General features: G+C 40.4%; 2 protein-coding genes across 5 annotated transcripts in view; both read right to left on the bottom strand.

The window, feature by feature from the left end:
• Nucleotides 1-3,821, bottom strand: part of gapvd1 (GTPase activating protein and VPS9 domains 1) — a 29,460-nt gene extending 25,639 nt beyond the window's left edge. For all 4 annotated transcript variants that reach the window (XM_056376262.1, XM_056376260.1, XM_056376261.1 and 1 more), the window contains exon 1: nucleotides 3,663-3,821. The gene's annotated coding sequence lies outside the window, so the exon portion shown is untranslated. The remainder of the gene's footprint in view (nucleotides 1-3,662) is intronic.
• Nucleotides 3,822-6,640: 2,819 nt separating this feature from the next.
• On the bottom strand, nucleotides 6,641-14,509 carry unm_hu7912 (un-named hu7912). Its single transcript, XM_056376691.1, has 2 exons — nucleotides 14,226-14,509; nucleotides 6,641-11,363 (listed from the first exon to the last, which is right to left on the bottom strand). Exon 2 carries the CDS (start codon nucleotides 11,309-11,311, stop codon nucleotides 8,099-8,101), a length of 3,213 nt encoding a protein of 1,070 aa, XP_056232666.1. The 5' UTR covers nucleotides 11,312-11,363; nucleotides 14,226-14,509; the 3' UTR covers nucleotides 6,641-8,098.
• Nucleotides 14,510-20,414: the final 5,905 nt, after the last annotated feature.

The following is a 20,414-nucleotide window of genomic DNA, read 5'->3' on the forward strand; positions in this document are numbered from 1 at the left end:
AATGCTAAATAAGGGGCACTTAATATAAAACTTTAGCAAGATAACTGTTAGCTGCGGCTGTTTTCGTTATTGAATAATCTGCAGATTACTTTCTGTGTAAATCAACTGGTTCAGTATAGTCTATAAGTCCATCAATAATTTCCCAGAGCCCAAGGTGAAGTCTTACAACCATAGAAGGCTAATAAAACCAACAAATACTCACATTTGAGAGTTTAGAAACTGTGACATTTTGACATTTTTTTAATTCAAAATTGTCTGAAACAATTAATCAACAAAAATCAAGTTAACAAGTTCATTTTAAATCTTCTATCCAAAAGAAAGATGTTGTTGATCTATATTTTTGATGTGTCTATAGTAACAGATCTGGATATCAAAAAAAAGGGCAAATAAAAAAGTAGAATTTTCTGTTGTTTCTTTTGTTTCCATTTTACATCTTGGCTGACAAGTACACTCTTGGTGCACTTCCACGTATACACTCAGGTTCTTCAATAAGCACATTCCTAACATACTTGGAAAGGAAGTGAAAAAGCAACTAGGCTACTAAGTGGCTAGCAGAAAGGTTAACTGCCATTGGCCGTGGTCTGCTGTGCCCGTCAGCTCCAACACAAGCCACTACATAGAGCTACCTGGTGAGTCACTCATGGAGACCACTGAGGAACTCTAATGCAGAAGCGAAACCAAACAACAGACAGGATGAAGTCAGGCAGAATCTTCGGACTTCTGAGTTGTGTGAGAATGATCGTGGTTGTGGCAGGACAGCCACTGAATACTGGTAACATGAGTGGCAAGAGGACCAATTGTTCAACCATAGCAACTGTGTGAGCGTCATTATTATAACAAAAAGGTAGCACAAGAGACAAGCAGCAAGGCAAAGAGATAAAATGCCAGGGCAAGTTCCACATTAGTTATTTAATAAAAACGTTTGAAAGTTCAAAATTATTGTTAAATTCAAAGTAAAAAACAACACTACTTTATATTTATTAAGACATGTAGATAAACATCACAGCACGAGAGTAAAGGTGTTTGGAACACAGCCCACTCCTCCCACTACATGATCTCTCTCACACACACACACACACACACACACACACACACACACACACACACACACACACACACACACACACACACACACACACACACACACACACACAAACACACACTAATGGAACAAAATGCTTTTTATAGATATTCAAAGGATTTCACTTTCTACAAAAGGTATTCACAGTTCTAAGCCAACATCCTCTTCACGCTTCCCTTCTAGATCACTTCTTATACTGCTCAGCAAGCAAATACTGTGCATGTACTACATACACGAGGTGTATGAGTAACCTTTCCCACTACTAGGGCTGGTTACTGAACCTTAATGCATTTTGGAGTAATGACCATAACATTTCCGTAACATCAGTTATCGAAAACTGTCAAGAAATGAAAACTGGGTGGATGTGAAAGATCACTACTCTTTCACTTTCCCCATCAAGATGTTTCCTACCAGGACTGAAGAAGCAATGTTCTGGCCCATGCATGTAGTCTTAAGGCCACCACTGCCGCAGAGGACTGTTACCCAGAATGTTCAAATGCATGACATGTCTGTCACACAAGAAGCTGTAGTGGTGTCCCAATTCTGTGGCTGGATCTTCTTAAATCCAAGTTTTTAGACCCAATACAGCATGAGGGGCAGACAAGACCTGTCCCATTTCAAAGGCTCCTCCAATTTGTGCCAAGAAAATAGTGTTTAAGCAGGAATTCCTAAGAATCGTTATTGTTATCAACCTGGATATTTAGTTAATCACTGGGTGTTGTATGAAAGTTTTATGGATAAACAGTATTCACCATTAACATGGAACTTAACCCAGTTTCACACAGGTACTGACACTTTATCTGCTGCCTGGAGGGCAACATTAGGGTGGTCATTTTAGAGGGTTTTATTTACTCTGGGAGCACCAGAGTGCACTAACAGTTTTGGTGTCTGTTGGGGAGAAGGCACGAGTTACACCTAGTCTTAAGGCCCATAATGGCGGGTTGAATCATGTCTTGAGTGAGATGGCTTTAAGCAAACTGTGACAACACTGGATTAACAGTGTGTAATACCAAGCCGCAAATATTGTACCCATAACAAAATCCTCAAGTTATACAGCAGCTGTCATTGCAAAGTGAAGCAAACACATGCACAGATACACTCTACAATTAAATATACTTGCACCAATTTGTACTAATCCACTTGTGACTACAGATATTAAGAAACACCAAACAGTGTAATAATAAATTAGGAGAGGAACTAATGAAGCAGCGATTTTAACATATATTAACCAATGAGGAAGGAAAGGACATAGATGGAGGTATTGCCATGTTTGTATGAGTGATATCAACGTTATCATCTGTTGTCAGTTATCTGCAAAACTTTCAGTATCACTCACCCTGACGAGGAAACATGAAGACACTTCTAAGAAATTAATGAGACTGGGAATTCCAGTTCCAAAGCAAAAAAGCGTGTGATCCCTTGGTCAGACTCATTCCACTCTCAAACCATTCCACTCCCAAACCATAAAGTAGACATCACTTCCCAGCAACACAGTCATTACTACAGAGGAATAAAGTCATTTGACTGTTACTGAATATGGGCTGATTAACACTTAATCATTAAAAAAGGTAAGTTACTGAAATTGACCACTGAAGCTATAATGTAAGGGCATGACAATCACACATGAATGTAATGTGTCAACATTTGGCTTCACCCTCTGGGGGAAATGTTACTGCTATAGAGGCGCACAGGGGACAATAAAGTGGGAGGTAATGACTTTATATTTGGTTTGTAATTAATCCTTAATTGTATCCTTTATCTTTTAAGATTTAAGGTCACTGAGCCTTTAGGTCTTTGACTAGCTAGGTTTAATTTGTTTGACTTCAATTTATGGTGACATTAAACAGAGAAAAGCAGCAAAGCCTCACATTTTACAATTGACATTTTTGCCAACAACGGATTACTACAGAAATGTTGGACATAATGGGGGAGATAATTACTTCTGTTACAAAGAGATAACAGTAGTATCCAGTGTTTAAATATTTATAATGTTAACACTAGGTCTGAATACTTAGGCTATGTTATTAGGCTAAAACTTTAGACATTCCTTTCACTGCTCAAGGGGTGGGGTGGGGATACATTGAACACAGAAAGCTGAAGCAGTTTAATGTGCTGCTAACGTTTGGTTTGGTTAAGACGGTGTAGTGGCCAACAGGGATTTAGCTAGGCATCCGACAAACTGAGATGAGAGAGGTTAAGTTAATGTCTGTCACCGCTTGGTTGTTCGACTGAGGTGGCTTTGACGAACTGAGAATCATATCAAATACACCAGTTAGCTAACGCTGGGTCAGCTAATGGCTATTAAGGAAAACTGACACAAGACACACAGATGTTACATTAGTAATAGCCAATAAGGTCTTGTGTTTGCAGTGATTTGAGCTCTGACAGCAAACTGGTGAACTGGGCTAACCTAGCAGTAGAGTGCTAACGTTAACCAAGTTACACTTGGCTAACGTTTGCTCGCCAAGCAGGGTAAGCTAATGATAAGCTAGTTAGCTACGTTAGCTTAGCTTGATACTGCAAGCTCCTGGATGGCCAAATATGATTCAGAAAACCATCCAACGTAAATTCGGCAACTTACCCAACGTAATTAGCGTGTCCTGGTTGTCCACAGTTTCTCTAAACACAGCTGATCCAAAGATTTCTCGAGTCAAAGGAATTGTTTGTTGGCGGTTAGCCGTCTCACACACTGGGTTCTGCAGAAGCGAACACTGCTGTCATTTGCTGTCATCACGAGGAGACCAGCCCAATGCGCATGCGGAGAGGTTTGTTAAAGGGAAATTTCAAAGTAAAACAGAAAACAGGCCTACACATCATGCTATTTCTGCAATATAATAGAGTTTGTTACAATTTCTTACAAAACCGACCACAGCTTTAAATGGAAAACTACAAGTTGACTATTGATCTAATCAGTTCAAGTCCTTATGCTAACTTTTGTATATGTGTACAGAAAATTGCTGTACACACTAGGTGAAATAACAAATGTTTGGTGGTTATAAAGCAGTATGTCCTTCTTCATATTCCTTCTGAAATATCAATCTATACTTAGTGAGATTTCTGATATATCTGAGTGTGAATCTGTCTGGACCCTGTGTGACACAATAATTTTGCACCACTGGATTATTGTTTTACTTTATTTGATTTTTAAAAACAAACCTTGATGTATTAATATCACCTGAATAAACATGAATGTATTGGCCAAACTGTGCTCTTTTGTATGACTATGATATTGAGAACTGAGATGATGCTGCCAACCACTCAGAGCTGACAAAACAATCAAATAAATGCTTCTGAGACTAAGCAGAGCAGGGGCGTATCCCATGGTGAAACACTGAAAAGACCATAGCTCATCTGTGTGTGTGTGTGTGTGTGTGTGTGTGTTGTGTGTGTGTGTGTGTGTGTGTGTGTGTGGTGATTCATGATCATTTTAATGTTTTACTGTCTCCTAGGTTTTTGCTTTCGTGTAATGAAATTGTACAGTGCTAGGACATCACAATATGTTCCTCATGAAAACAATTGGCTTGACTCGTGATTTCACTGTATGGCCAAACACTGAAACTGCTGGATTCAGCTGCTATAGAGTGCCAAAATGAGATCATTACAGGAATATATTCAAGCAGTTCAAAGTTTCAGCAAATGCAAAACATTACTTACACCTTTGAATGCAACAGTCTGACATCAGTCAAAATGATTTATACATTTACAGTTAATTAAAAGATATAGGCTTGTTCATAATTGGATTGGAACAAACTTTTTCACTGACCTGAGGGGAACTCTCTTAGCATCTAGATCTACAGCATTTTTGTAGTAAGTCATTCATATTCCACATTGTGGTTACACAGTCTTCCAGTCATGGAAAATACATTCTAGTGGCTATTTGCCCTCAAACACTTCAACATAAAAATCAACATAAAATCAAAAGGCCACTGATGCACCACAGGTTTACACAGGCAAAAGAATCGATTGTCCAAACAAAGCCATTGCGTTTTCTTGGGGATTTATTAATCCAAACAAGCAAGCAAACCAAGGAACACAGTGAATGGTAGCCTAACCATATGTTAGTCAAATACTGGCCAAATACTCACTAACGGCACTTTTGACTTTGCTAGCATCTTTGGTGGCATCACTTCATACCCAATGCTGTGTTGCTCAGGAAAAACAGACCTTAATATGACGTGAAATGTTCAACTTTTGTAGTGGTGGCTCACAGTGGCTGTGATTAACCTTGTTAAAAACTTCAATTCCTATTAGTAGTAAAGGCCCTTAAGTGTGATAAACTGATGAGACCCAGCAGCAGTAAATAATCTCAGCAAATTCAACTTTGAAATCGTACATTTAGCTGTAAAGTTCAGTATAGATATGTCAGTAGGGAAAATTGTAGGCTACTATCTAGTTATCAGTGTTCAGGCAGCAATGTTTAATATAATTCATAAGAAAAAAGTGTCAGGTCATTAATTAATAATGATGATAATGATATTTTTTATTTACATAGCACTTGAAGTTCTTGCGATCAATTTGTCATAATTTCATAATTAATTAAGCATGTAAGAGATGATTTAAGAGATAAGTATAGCCAAGTATAGACTTCACACGTTTTAAATCAGACTTCCTCAGATAGGAACATATTGGTGTATGGCGTGATTCCTGTCTGTCATATGAGCTTGATCATCATGAAAATGCTCTGGAAAAGTCCTGGAAAATGATCTCTAGAAAAGAGTGGGAACCCTGCTCAGGGCACTGTAATAATATATAGTCATACAATAACACAGGCAAAACAAAAAGCTGAACTTTTTTTCAGTGGTAGTAATACATGTATTATTCCACTAGGTGGTGGTCTTATAACATAAAAGAAAGAAAACCCTAATCCTTGTGTCAGCAACACAGTAGTGTTAATCAAATATATTATAGCACATTCATAGAATAAAAAGGATGAGGGGTGGGATTTGGAGCACACGGTTATAGTTCAAGCTTTTATTAAGCAGCAACTTATATTTTGACAATCAGCATGTATGTCTTCATCAGAGCAGATTTACCCATGGAAATTTACATGTTGGTTGAAAGGTTAGTTGCCACATCTACCTTAAAGCTTTAACTATAACATTGTGCTCCATACCTCATCCCCCTTATCCTGATCTTAAACTTGTATATTTGAGATGATGACTGTAAACAGGCATCATAAACATGTCCATGTCATACATTCATCTTTGCATTAATGCTGATACAGTCAAAATCTTGAAATCAGTAGATCAGAGTATTAAAATCATTTAAAAGAGGGCACTTGATCAATAAAATTTAAAAGATTTCCACCTACTGGCATTTTGTGTTTTGATACATGTTTTGTACTTAATGCAAAACTAAATAAATTGTGATTCTGGTTTCTTTTGTAATGTACATAGTCTCTCTCTACTTTTTAAGTGAAAGGGTTGATTCTTGTTTTTCTGTTTGAACATTCCTGCATGTGTTTCACAAAACATAGTGTGGAAACTATATCATTTTACCCTTCTGTTCAAATGCCTAATAAGGAGAACTCTGGAGGAGAAATGCAAAGCCACAAGGTCACTCGTTAAATTCCATTTATTATATATTTATATATAGGTTATAAACATCACAAAATAGAAAGTCGAGGAAGGTCTTGCACAAAGATATATATAATCAAGTAAAAGAGCAACCTTAGATTAGTCAGCAATGGCAATGGAAGCAGGCATATCATCATATCAGGGTTGAGTGCTGCAGCTATGTTAGGAACATTCTTATTTTATAATTTATGTTTTAGTGCAAACAAAGTCTTTGCAGCTCTTGGCTCCAAGGAATTCAATATTAATAATAAAATAGGGTTTTACAATATAGATGTTAAGGTTGCTCTTTTATTGCATATTGTTTAAGAACAAACTGTGGTATTAGTTACAATAAGGTCTCAAGGTCGCAATGTTCAAATGATCTAATATTCAATATATATAATATACCTCTTACATTTCTATGCATCAAATTGTATCTCATTAACATAATAAATTTAATTATAAGCAATATCAATATTAAAATACCTGAATATAAATAACATGCTTTGAGCAAAATAATTGTTCATTTACAATGGTAGTTCAAACAACCTAAGTCAACAGCTGTCAAGCCTTTAGAAATAGCTAAACCTATACATTGCTTTGTGTCAAATGCAGTTTTTTTTTCTTTCGACTGAAGGCCACTTTCAAACAAAGCAATTTATACAAGGATGACATCAAGTCTTATCACGAGATGGAATAAGTTCCAACAAAAATTCTTAATGAAGTGGGAAAACAAATATGTGGTTTGATTGTACTTCTTTGTCTATCAAACGATAACTAATTTAGCAATAATAAAAATAAAATACCCACACAACTACACTATACTTAGGAAATAATACTTAAATACTAATAAACAGTTGTAATATTACAACCACTGTAACAAGGTATAATATAAATTTCTGATATAACATTAGTTGGAAAAATCAAAAGTGGGTGACTGTTACAATACGAGACCTGGCTGTGCCTACTATAATGTGGAGGCAATGAGATGTGTACTTCATAAATATTGTGTGCTTCATACATTGGCTGCAGAAACTGCACAGATCATACATGTTCACATCTTAAACACCTGGATAACTGGGTTTGTGCCTAGTCTACATGCAGGCTATTAACTCTTCTGAGTGCAACAGGATCAAAACAGGCCAAAAACATCATAGGGCAACTTTTAGAAGTGTGTTTGTATACTGTGTGTGTGTGTGTGTGTGTGTGTGTGTGTGTGTGTGTGTGTGAGAGTGTGTGTGTGTGTGTGTGTGTGTGTGTGTGTGTGTGTGTGTGTGTGTGTGTGTGTGTGTGTGTGTGTGTGTATGATAACAAAGAGAAATAAGAGAAAGACAGAAAGGGAGACTGTTCACATATGTACACACATATTTCCATATCAGTGTTCAATTTGCTAAATCACACCATGTATTTACAGTATGTACATAGTGTACTGACATCATTATCATTACTATTTAGTGCTATACTATATAATATCATCCAAAAGATGAGGAGTACCCACCCAGTCCAGTGTTCTTGGCTCAGATGCAGCCATGATCATGCACATAAACTGTTTCCCTGTTCTCTTATCTATTGGGTAAATCGTAGTAGGAGTGAACCTTTTGTTGGTCTCCACAAACTCACACAGCTGATTATAAATTTTGGGATACTCATGACGAAGGAAGACTCCCCTGGTCCTGAGCTCACGCTGGATATTGACAAAGCAGACCTCTCTGGCTTTTCTTCCCTCCTCCCCCTCCTTGTCAATGTCTGGTGTGCCTGGAGGTGGAGTGAGGATGAGCGTTTCCATTTCACTATCCTTCTTGAGTACCTTTTTGTCAGGGCTCGAGGAGGCCAAGGACACCTTTGCATATTTTCGAACTGTTGGTGCTTGGACCCTTGGTGAAGGTCTATTAGGCACTAGTTCACCAACAGCTATGGATACATTCAAAAGGAAACATTCATTTGGGTCATACTCATTACCTGCCTGCTGCAGTTCCTTGCAGTATTCACCTAGGTTGTCCTTGAAACCATCCAGCTCTCTGAGAGATAAGTATGTGGGAGACATGAGGAGGCTCTCAAGCCCAACTTGCAGGAAGTTGTCAGCTGTCTCTGGATTAGCAAAACCCAGAAAGAGAACTCCTCTCCCTCTGGAGAGGTAGCCAGCTTTCGCAACACGAGAGAAGGCTTTGTGGATCTCTGAATTCTCTCTGCAGAACTTAAGAGTGTGTCGACACACACTGCTGACACGACCGTACAGACATGTCTCTTTATGGGTCTCCCAATCATCCCTGCGGCAGTTACGTGAGCAGTAAAAGGTGTAGCAACTATGACATGATTTGAAGTACAAGCAGGCGTTGAACATACTCTCAATCCGTTTGCACTTCTTGTTAGCACACACCATAGTGTCATCTTCATCTGTGCTGTGGTCTGGAGAACATTCTTCTGCACTCCTTTGTAAAGCATCAAAACCACTATCAGGGTCTTTGATTGTGTCAGGGCTGGATTTAGAGGATAGGAGCTGTGTGTTCAGACATCCTAAGTTTTCAAGTCCAGCAGATCCTCTGTCTTTGTCATCGTCTTCAGTAATTAGTTGTTTCAGCTGGTCCAAAAGGTCTTCACTTGACTTTCTGCTAGTTGGTGGTTTGTAATCCACAACCAAATCGGCTAAGAGTTCATCCAGTTGCTCTAGACTCTGCTGGAGGGAGAAGTTGTTGTGTTTCCTGTCTTTGGTTATTTCTGCTGTTGTGGATGGCTGCTTCTGATGCATTACTCTCGGAGATGGTGTCTTTTCACCGTCCAGTGTATCCCAGCTGACAGAGTGCACATTGCGCCGCTTGCTGTTTGCTGCACATATATCATTGTCTGTTATGGTGATCTCAGGTGTTACAAACCAGTGCCCACTCTTGGTATTCCTCCACGGATTGCTCGAGCCCCTCTCTAATGAGTTTTCGGAGAGTGACAGTGCAGCATAGCGCCTTGGCGAGCTTGAGAGGTTAAGAATAACAGGTTGAGATGTAATATCAGAGGATGCTCCCTGCCTTGCTTGGTAAAACAGGTTTTCATAGCTTCGTCCACGAGGCACTGCTTGCTCTCTGTCATGACGTGGATATAGAATATTGTCCCAAGACTTGGAGTGGTTTTTAACCTCTGCTCCTAGTCTACTTGTCTCCACACAGCTGCTAGTAAACCACGGGGGTATACTGGGGTCTTGCCTTACTCTTGGTGGTGTGTGTTGAGAGGACTGGTTAGAGTAACCAGATATACTTGAGCGATACCAGTCATCTGAAAAGGCCTGGGACATTCGAGGGCGTCGACGACCCTCTGTATGATATGGCCTTGATGGAAAGTACTGCTCTTCAGGAGAGCTGAACGGTTTGGAATAAAACAACCTTGAGTTACTCATGTGGTACGGATTGAAGCGGCTGTCCTCTCCATAGTAAGATCTAGACAATGGAGTCTGAGAAAAGTATGATCCTGCCTCGCTTGTGGAGTAAGGCCTACTATATACAGAGTGTGCTGGCTCTCGGTTGGACAGGTGGTCCGTGTAATACGACCTGACAGGAAGGGTGTGCACCCATCGAGTCCTTGGATCATATTGACTAGTCAATGTACTACCGTGGCTGGTTAAACTGGACCGATCATCCTGATAGTATGTTCTAGAATAAGGATGGACTGGATACCGAACAGGGTCCTCTGTATAGAAAAACTTGGTTGGTATGTTAGGATTTGAGTAAGCTCTTTGTTCTTGACTCAGATATGGTGCTGTTGGTGACGGCATTCTGTGCATGTCTAGATGCTGGTAAGAGATGGGAGACATGCTGGTGGTGTAGTGGTATCCTTGTCTAAAATCTCCACTGTAGCATTCGCTTGGAGTGGGCGTTGGCGAGGAGACAATCTGCCGTGGTACATACAAGCCTCTACTGCTACTGGCTTGGGAGTATCTCTGCCAAAGATGCTCAGTCCGTACATTGGGAACCTGCCTAGATGTGTGCTGCAGTACAGCAGCATCTGGTTTAATGTCTACACGGCACCTGACATGAGGGGTTATGGCTGGTTTATCAGGTTTATGCTCCTCAAAACAGTCTGAGACATAGAGGGGAGAGTGAGGCTGCAGTTTGATAGGATGCACCTCATTCAAAAAAGCCCTGTTTGAGGAGTAGGATTCTCGATGTGTTTCAGAGGTCCTCAGGGTATCTGATGCAGCCTGAAGTGCATCCCTCCCCTTCCTGGCTCCTGGTGGAGACACTGAGATGGGCACAGGAGTGAGAGTGGCCTTAATTCTTGGAGCACTTTTAGATCTTGTTCTCTTTTTAGAATCCGACCATGTAAGATGGCTGGTTTTGTCTTGGCTGGTGTGCTGCTGGAACTGCCTGGTGTTAAACAGATCAGGAGATGAAAAGCGAAGATGACCTTGTTGATCTAGTCCATTCCACATTAGATCTTTGTTCAATGTCTCATGCTCAGCCCTCTTGTAAGGGTACTCCATTGAGGAAGAGAAAGACTGCGGGTCATCCAGTGACTCAATGAAGTCAAAGCTACGGCAGTGTCTTTTGTTGATGATTTCTGGTTTATCAATCATTTTCAAGTCACATTGCCGGGAGGAGTGGAGAGAAATTGAATGGTCAGTGATAGGATTTAGAGTAATGTCCCGATACAGAGTCGATGCCAGTATATCAGGGGGATGCGTCCGTGTCATCTTAAAGGAACTTCAGTGCTCTCCATTCAGTGTGATTCAAGATCAACACAGCCTGTGGAAAGACATAAAACAAATACAACTGAATGGCCACGGTTAATATTTGCTTAGTCTGTGAAACAAATTTCTGATCATATGTTGAAATCATTTTAGTACATTTAATTTACAGTCAGCTGAGCAAATCTACACACATCTGTTTCAGTCTGATTCCTGTCAAGATGAATGGGTATAAATTTAACAGATGTAGTTGCTCATTTACTAACCAGGTTAATAGAAGATGTTAAGCCAACAGTCGCAACAATAGTGTTGTATTTGAGCAACTTGACAACCAGTCATTATTTTAAAAACTTGATTTAACTGTGCATAATTGAGGTGGCAGTGTGTATGTAATCAAACCAAAGTAACAAGACATGAGCTTTATAGACTGGAGACACTGTATACTAACATAAGCTGTTCAAGTCACATCAATATTCAACAGTTTTTTTATTATAGAAAATGCAAAAATTATTGTACACATTTATACACCAAAATGCTGTTAAGAAGAAGTCTTTACTTTTTGTTTTACTTATAAACTTGTTTGAAAGATTAATCATTAAATATGATGTCAGACAATAACATTTAAGTTATTTTCAACTACTTGAGATTCCTGATGAAAATGTCACCTAAGATCATTTTGGAGTAATTATACTGGATTACTGCAGCATGTATTGGGTTACCATTAAATCACGTAACCACCAACCAATTCAGTGCAACAAACCATTTTGGTTTTCTACTCTTTGAATTATTCACATCTTATCAATAAATAATATACAGACAACTGCTCTCAAACTTAAGAACATCCCAAAGGTTTTTTTTTAGTTCTGTGAAGAAAAACGCTAATTTCAACAATGGATTTTTATATGTCACACACATGGGCTTTCTTGTTGGCACTCACCCATGAGCTAACCCTGAGTTACCATCTGTTCATCGTGATGAGAGAGGACTGACCAGCCATCTCCCTGTCATGTCTCCACAACACACCTCGGCATCACGTCTGTTCACACACGACCAAACCTCGACAGACAAACCTGTGCTGTTATTATTCACTGCTTTGCTTGGTTTGATAGAATTTATTGTTCCAAGTCATATTGTAGTGTACTTGTGTGTGTATTTTGCTGCTCTTCATAAAAATAAACAAACAGCTATAGTTACGTACAAGCATTTTTTATTCTATTTAAAAAGTGACTGTCTCAAAGGATAACTTGAATTTAGAATAATCAGTTTTACACTCGGCCTTTCCTTGCATATATCATGACATTAACTTCTGTATAGTAAATACTACTGTATTCATCTTACATTGCGAGTGGTTCAGCTGAACAAGTAATTCAGATATTCTAGGTATCCGTTTTTCATGCTATATTTAACAACTGCATAACATTGTAGGAAGGAAATTTTGTAGTATAATAGCAATTTCTCCTAGGTGTCTGAAAGCCTGTGAAAACTCTTACAGGTTACATACTATACAATTATCAGCTGTTCTATCACTACTGGGACTATGGTCACTGTCTAAATTATGTCTGAATGTCATTATAACACGAATACAATCTGGAACTAATTCATTTGTGCCAACACAGCAGAAAGCAATGCATCATTAATATCCTATTCGTGATGAATGTGGAAATCATGTTTAAACTTTATGCCACTAAATAGGAAAAAAGCTATAGGCTACTTAAAGCCATCTTACTTTCAGCCTTCTTATCCCTCTAGGTTTAAATGAATGAGGTGAGGTATCAGCAAGATAACAAGGGCCTAGACTAGACCTCATTGTATTATACAGTATTAAAAAAACAGAGCTGATGAGGTGCAGGATGTAAAGGTTGAACATTCAGTGAGTGGTTCACCGCTTTAATACATTCATAGATACGAACAAAAGCTATCAGCTCCCCACCGAGTTGTATCAAATAATGTTGTTGAAGGAGATATGAATGGATTTTCAAGGGTACTGAAAAATAGCACTGTACAGCTACTATGCAAGGTATACTACAGTATTTAAATGTCACAAGAGATGAATAAAATATCAGAATTAATTATGTAGGTCTTCAGTAAGGTCACCATTACATTGCTATTGACCACCACAGTGACACTTTAAGTCCCTGTAGAAATATTAATGCTTCTCCTCCATCTAAGTGTTTGATCGCTCTGGTCTTGGGTCAAAGATTAGTGAAACACTGCAGCTTTGTTGTTTCAGAATTCGAGGACAGGACAAGATGCTCAGACTAACTAAACGGATGCATCCCTTCCTCTATTCATCTTCATGGTCTGAGGCTGTTCCTCCACAGAGACTACACTTTCTAGTATAAACCCACATGCCACATACTGTCTCCATGGCTACAGCACACAGCAAAGAAACCACGAAGCACTCCTCGAGTTGCATACTGTGAGCAAAATCTCAGTCTGACAAAATGAACTCATAGTCGGTATGAATTGCTGTAATGGCCTATCATGGAGCCAAAGGCTGCATCTTCCTGTGCTATGATACTAACTGGGCTCATATTCATTTGCAGCTAAAACAACTTCGAAGACTCTTTTCTACGCTTTTGCAAGGGTTTCCAGACAATAACAAATGTGATGCAGATTCGCCTGAAGACTCCCCACGGGGCCACGCCGAGGCGCATTCAGCCTTGAAGCGTTACCAAACACTTGCTCCAACGCACTTGGGCACCCCTTGTTTTATTTTGGTGCTGCGGCACGGACGGCCCTCCATCCTTTTGTGGCTGACCTGACGCCTTTGAGCCCGGAGTGACATCATTTGCGGAGAGAGAAACGAAGCAGCGGGTTCAAATCAGGACAGAGCACCGCCGGGAAGCAGAAAGCTACGGAGAATGAGTTCGGCTAAGTTTGGATATGTACGATTTCGGGAGTGAACGAGGGGCCTTACCGTCTCGTCAGTGAGCTGATCGGATGCGGGGGACATGGTGAAGCAGCAGCCTGCTCTCCCCGAGGTGCAGCCTCAGCCCTACCGCACCTGCTGTGAGCCTCCCGGAGCCGAGCACTCGTCCTTCATGCTGCCTTACATGTTGTCTGTTTCACCCAGCGATGCTCTCACACTCGCCTCTCTCTTCGTGTGTGCGCGTGTGTGCGTGCGTGCGTGTGTTTGTGTGTGGTGGATGGAGAGGAGGAGGTGTGTCTGTGAGCCTGCGCTTGTGCGCGTGTCTCTGGAGGCGTGGTTGTGCGTGTTTTTATGAGAAAGGGGGGGGGCTGGGGGGTTCGGAGGGGTGGTGGTGGTGAAGGATACTGGGTTGGGTGGGTGTTAAGTCGGAGCAGCAATGCGGTCTCTCCGTTCATCTCTGAATGTGGAATCCTAAAGACAACTGCATGGCATTTCCGGGAGAAGTGCTGGCTGTTTGGTCATCCTGCAGTGTAAAGGTGCTTTGTAATCAGCTTTCTCCATCAGGAGGCAAAGCAGATCTGACAATTACATTTTTAGAAAGTCTGCACACACATTTAAAAGACTGCATGCAGGCCTCTCCTACACTTGCACTGCTGGTGTCCCTCCTACACCATTGGATATGCATTAGACTTGGTGATGAGTAAAAGCAGTATTGTGCCAATACACTGTCATTTTTTATTTAATTGTGGAGGAAGTAGATGGAGGGAATATTTTCATTACTGATGAATGTGCCACTTATGTTTTTTTTTCTCCATTTATGAATATATTGTTTGCTCTATGAAACCATTGTGAAAAATGCAGCTTATAATTGCCCACAGCCTAAGGTGACATTATCAAATGTCTTCTCTTTGACCAACAGACATTCAGTTTTTTTTTTGTTTGAAAAACTGCTTAAAGGTTATTTGATTATAGCAATAGTGGCGATTACATTTCTGTTTATCAACTGATTAATCAGCTAATCGTTGCAGCTTTAGTGTGACAGACTGTGTATGGAAACTTGTTGCTTTTCTGATAATGAGCTATTTAGACTGATGAAATCTGCTTTGAGAACTTGTACACGTGGATTTCCTTGATACAGCAATCATCCTTGTTTGCAATTTTGCAAGATTTAAAATCATTTACATGATGCCTTTCCCAGTCTGCTCGGTGCTACACACATCTGGCCTGAAGTCTCACCTCACCACAGCCTTCTGCATTGTCTGAATTGATGATGGGGACAGCTGGCTGTGAGCCCCAGCCCAGAGCATGTGACTGCCGCAGGAAAACTGCTTACTGTAGCACCCTCACGGCAGATAGAAATCACCACAGATGAACTCTGCTGATCAGGCTGAAGATCACAATGATACTTAGCTTTGACAGAGCTCATTTTGTTGCTTTCCAATGCTTGAGCACAGTAGATGGTGACCTGTTTTTTTTTTTCTTCTTCTTCGTTGCTATTATCTGTGGTTCTTTTCCTGCCTGCATCCTGGTTACAAAACACCACAGCTAACCGAGACTCCATCTGTGACATACCACGTGTGTTAGATATGATTCAGAATGACAGTACAGTGGATCTCACATTGTGCGGCATCCAGCATCCGTGAGTGTGGGATCTATCTGAGCTTGTGTGAGTCACCCTCTCCAGCACAGTGCATTGGCATCAGTTTGTGTCAGCTGTTGGTTAGCAGGCATAAGTGTCTGTCAGCTGGCTGCTAGCAGGTGTCTTCGGCACCTCGTACGCTCTGTGGAGAGGAAATCAATGGCTCTCTGTTGATTAAAGGCCCCCCTGACAGGGATCAATCAGGCTTGTACCACCACAAAGTAACAGCATTAAGGCTGAACACCACCTCACTCTGCCTCAAAAACAAGCTCTCATGCTGCTCGGACATATCAGCTGTAATGCGCCATAAGGAAGAATCTGGCCATTCTGCTTTGTTCCTACACTGTTCTCCACTCATGCTGGCACACCAAACAACCTTCAGTTGTCCAGCTGTCTCCAATTGACTCTGTGTGAGATTAAGTTTACAAACTTTCTTTCTGATTTCTGCGTTCCCATTGGAGGGAATTACGTAAGAGATGTGGGGATGCACACTCAAAGCTAAACCCCCGTTACTTACAAAGTCCAGCCCAAAAATAGCCAATGTGGCAGGCTAATACAAAGCAAGTCTCACTCTCGCTTATTTTGGACCGTAATGTTGTGTCAGAGGAAACACGGAAAACACATTAAACACATTTCAGCTGGACTGCGTCAAAAGGAAATCCCTGAGGAAGCTGGGGATGTTTTCTACGGTCCCTGCAGTGGTTAATATTTCATACAGCCAGAATTAGACCTCTTAGATAGACATGTGTCTGAACGTGGGTGGTTCCCTGAGATCTTACAGAACCTTTTCGTGGCCTGTATGAAATATGCAGATTCTCAGATTCACCGGCCTCAAGGAAAGTGAAGTGCAGCAGTGATGAATCTGAGGAACTCAGCAGGAGATGCACCCAGTCTTTCCTTAATTCCAACTGAACCCTGATTAAGTCCTCAACAAATTAAACCACTCAATCCTCTCCGTCCAACTTTCGTGCCCCAGACATAATTTACAGTTGTGGCGGTTCATATAGGGCGCGCACCACTCACTCAGGCCACGTGTTTTCTTGTGAGGATTTAAAAGTAGCCAAGTGAAGTGTTTGGATGCTTTTTTGGCTCAACAGGGAACCAAAGAATCCACGTTGGCGTAGTTTTGATCCCTGGTGGATCAGACTAGATTATATTCAGCAGATTGTTAGGCTTTTCCCCAAGTAAACCAGGGTTAGTGTCCTCAGGTAGCTGATACTGCATGCTGTAAAAGTAAAAGAGATTTCATGATCACTTGAAGTGCTCTGCATATTTCATCTGGAAGAATAGAATAGAATAGAATAGAATAGAATAGAACAGAATAGAAAAATCATTTGATAAAAAAAAAAATCTCATGCTCAATTAGCAAATCATGTTTACTTTGGCTGCACAAAAAAAGAACATTCCAATCCACTCCAAGTCACACTCATAAACAAATTCATGTGCAAGCCAAACTATTTGGGAGCAGTATCCATGGCAACCCACAGTGAGTAGGAGCAAAAGAGACTGATTCGATTTCAAAGGGAATGAAGGAAAGTGCTGATGGGAGTCGTCCATGGAGACCATGAATATCTACGTCACCAGGATAAGACGGAGGGAGGTGAAAATTGCTCGTAAAGCTACAACAATCTGCAAAATGCACCGCGGGAGGGATTCAGCCGTGCAGCCTCATATCGACTGTACGTTCAGGAGAGACATACAGCACAGATGTCTATCCTGTCCCAGATTATCTCCAGCAGAGATTGACAATTTAAAGCTAACATAAGGTTCAACATAAGGAGACCCCCTGCCCGCCCCCCCTCTGGCAGCTTCACGGTGAAAATAAGAAAAGGATGTGAGACCTGCACTCGTGGGCATATTCTCAGATCCTCCTCTCATGTAGTGCATGTAGGTCAAAGTAAGAATAGTGTAGATATTATTCACAGCTGCACTGAGCAAACACAAACTCCTCTGTCCTGGTCTCTGGAGTCACAGTAAGACATCCCATGGTGAGGCTTAATTAAATCTTTACTACATACTCCTCTCTCTCATCCTTCATCATCTGCCATTTTGGCTAAAGAATCACTCAGTCATGTGTGCAAGTTTATTAAAGGGGAAACACATTTGGACTTAAAAAGACGTGCCCCCTCGGTGGTTGCAGTTCCTTTCGGATGGTGTGAATTATTTGTGGCTGTGCGTTGTCACCATCATATTGTTATGTAACAACATAGAGGCAGAATGCTGTAATATTACATTTTGAGAACGCTGCCCTCGCTCTGAGTTTCATCAGATTTTCAAACAGTGATTGAGGCCAGCAGGAGGTTTTATAAAGCAGGGCTGTCATCAAGGTCCCGCTATTCAAGACTGGACAGACAACAAATCTTTTGTGCCTCTCTTAGGAAGAATCAATGAGGTCCTTCTAAATATGGATATCATTCACCCTCCATCCCACAGCAGCACAATGCAAAGCAGTACAGAGTTGCACTAATTGTGCAAGGCTGTAGGCCATGTATAATAGCCGTTAACAGCCACTGTTTCCCATTCAAAGAGTGGTCTGATTGCTGAATGAAACAACTGAATTGTAGACTAACATTAGCTTTTCTTTTTTCCTTTATAAAAGAATGAGAATAATTGAGAACCCTTATATGTATTCTATTTAAGCACTGGCCATGCCAGGACTTTCTCCCATTCAAATCCTGTGTAGTTTGCCCCCCCCCCCCATCAAATTACATGTGAGAAATCAGTTTTGACACTCGCTTCAATTTGCGATTTAATAGCATCGTAATGTATATAATTACGCATTCTGGTTGGCATTAGCTGCCATCCAGATGCACCTGTGCTCGCACATTCTCCAGGCTGTTTAAATGGGTCAGCTCTAGAAATATCCTGGCTCAGAGAAGAAGTCGTGAGTGCCCATCCCCTTTTGTCTTCTCCCTGTCCGTAACAGAGTGATGACTATTGCTGGCAATACCCTTGAATCCTTTATTTGTGACCTGCAAAGTCATGAAAGTTGTATCAGAATGATTACACAGCATCGTAAGTGTATGACTGTGTGGTGGGAGAAGATCACAGTGTGTGTTGTTTTCTTGTGAATGGATGAGTGATAACCTCTGTCCAATAACAGATAACAGGCCTGTTGTCTTCTATCTTTTGCTAGCGTAGCCTCAACATGTGAAGTGCTATGTGTAAATGGTAATGATTTACAAATATTACATGGCAAAAGAAAAGTTGAATGTCATGTTCAACATGAAATCATATCTTTCCTGATCGGATGAACATCTTAACTGCTAACCAAACCCAGATTTGTTAGGAGAGAACAGTACGGCCCGCCGGGCAGCCAGATAAGAAATGCAAGCAAGCAGACAGAGCTTTAAAAAAAAAAAAAACACACTGACCTTTCATGAGTCGCTATATAACATCCTGCCTGCAAATTGGATTTTGCACTCCAGACACTTTTGTCTGCAATGAAAACTTTCAAGGGAAAAAGAAATTGATTCGTTTGGTGATTAAAATTGAACCTTCTTCCACACTGCATTAAACCTACCAGCCAAAATATTTAGACAGAACAAGTCACTTTATACTTGGATGGGGGGAATGTAAAATATCTCAATTTTAATGTATTTTTTTCAGCTTGAGATGCAGTCATTGATTTGTACAGAACAAGGCAAAGAAACACAGTCATTCTTTTGACTTGGGGTGCATAAGACTATTGGCCTCTCTCTTTCTCTCTCAGCTGCAGCTGCTGCATTCAGATTTGCAGCCCTAATGATAGTCCAAAAGATACTGGAACATAATACATGTGTTTTCCCTCAAACACCCTGAATTAGGTCATTATTCTCAGAAGAAAAGATAGGCTAAACTATGATGAGCAATGTTCAGGGAGCCATTTGTTCATATGTCCCAGATCGGTTTTGTTTAATAGGATTATGCACACATTGGCATTTGTGTTTTCTGTGACTCAGAATTGTGTAATTAAGATTTAAGTCTCAGAAGACAATGAAAATGAGACCTCTGCTTTTCATAACACCGTAGGAGAAAAAACTCCTATAAAACTCTGCAGCATTACCAACATATCAGCTATTAAAATGTAACAACGACGGAATAGTCATCAGCTTCTTACCTCTCATTTATACAAAGAAAATTAATCAAAAATAAATCTTAAGCACTGCTAGTTTGCTAGTTTGTTTGACAGGGATGCACTTCCAATTTTTTTTATAATAAATAGCCCTGGTTCTTATCAAATGTTGATGCACATATTGTAAACCTCTTGGGTCAAAAGCATTTCCGAGATTGATGTGTAGAGTAATGAAATAGTTCTGATCAAACACACAGAGAAATTGAATGGTGTGCTCATTTCACCAGTGTGAAATGAATTATATAACCCTGGTTAATCTTGTGCAGAACTGGAGGCTACAGTAGTCAGACTGCAGGCCCACACCACCTTGTGGTCACATTCATATGCTTGCTATTGCAACTACTGTGCAAAACAAATGTGCAACATGCATTCAGTCAATTCATAACGTGTTCTGTTGTTTTAAAAAAAAAAAAAAGTTTAAACGGAAATGGAAAGAGTCTGAAAAACGTTTTTTCAGCTCTTTCCCAACTTCACATTTTAGATA

The sequence above is a fragment of the Seriola aureovittata genome, chromosome 5 (genome assembly GCF_021018895.1).
Source record: "Seriola aureovittata isolate HTS-2021-v1 ecotype China chromosome 5, ASM2101889v1, whole genome shotgun sequence".
NCBI lineage: Eukaryota > Metazoa > Chordata > Actinopteri > Carangiformes > Carangidae > Seriola > Seriola aureovittata.

What these genes read in the sequence shown, in the direction of transcription:
- unm_hu7912 (XM_056376691.1), bottom strand. Translation starts at nt 11,311, where the DNA reads ATGACACGGACGCATCCCCCTGATATACTGGCATCGACTCTGTATCGG.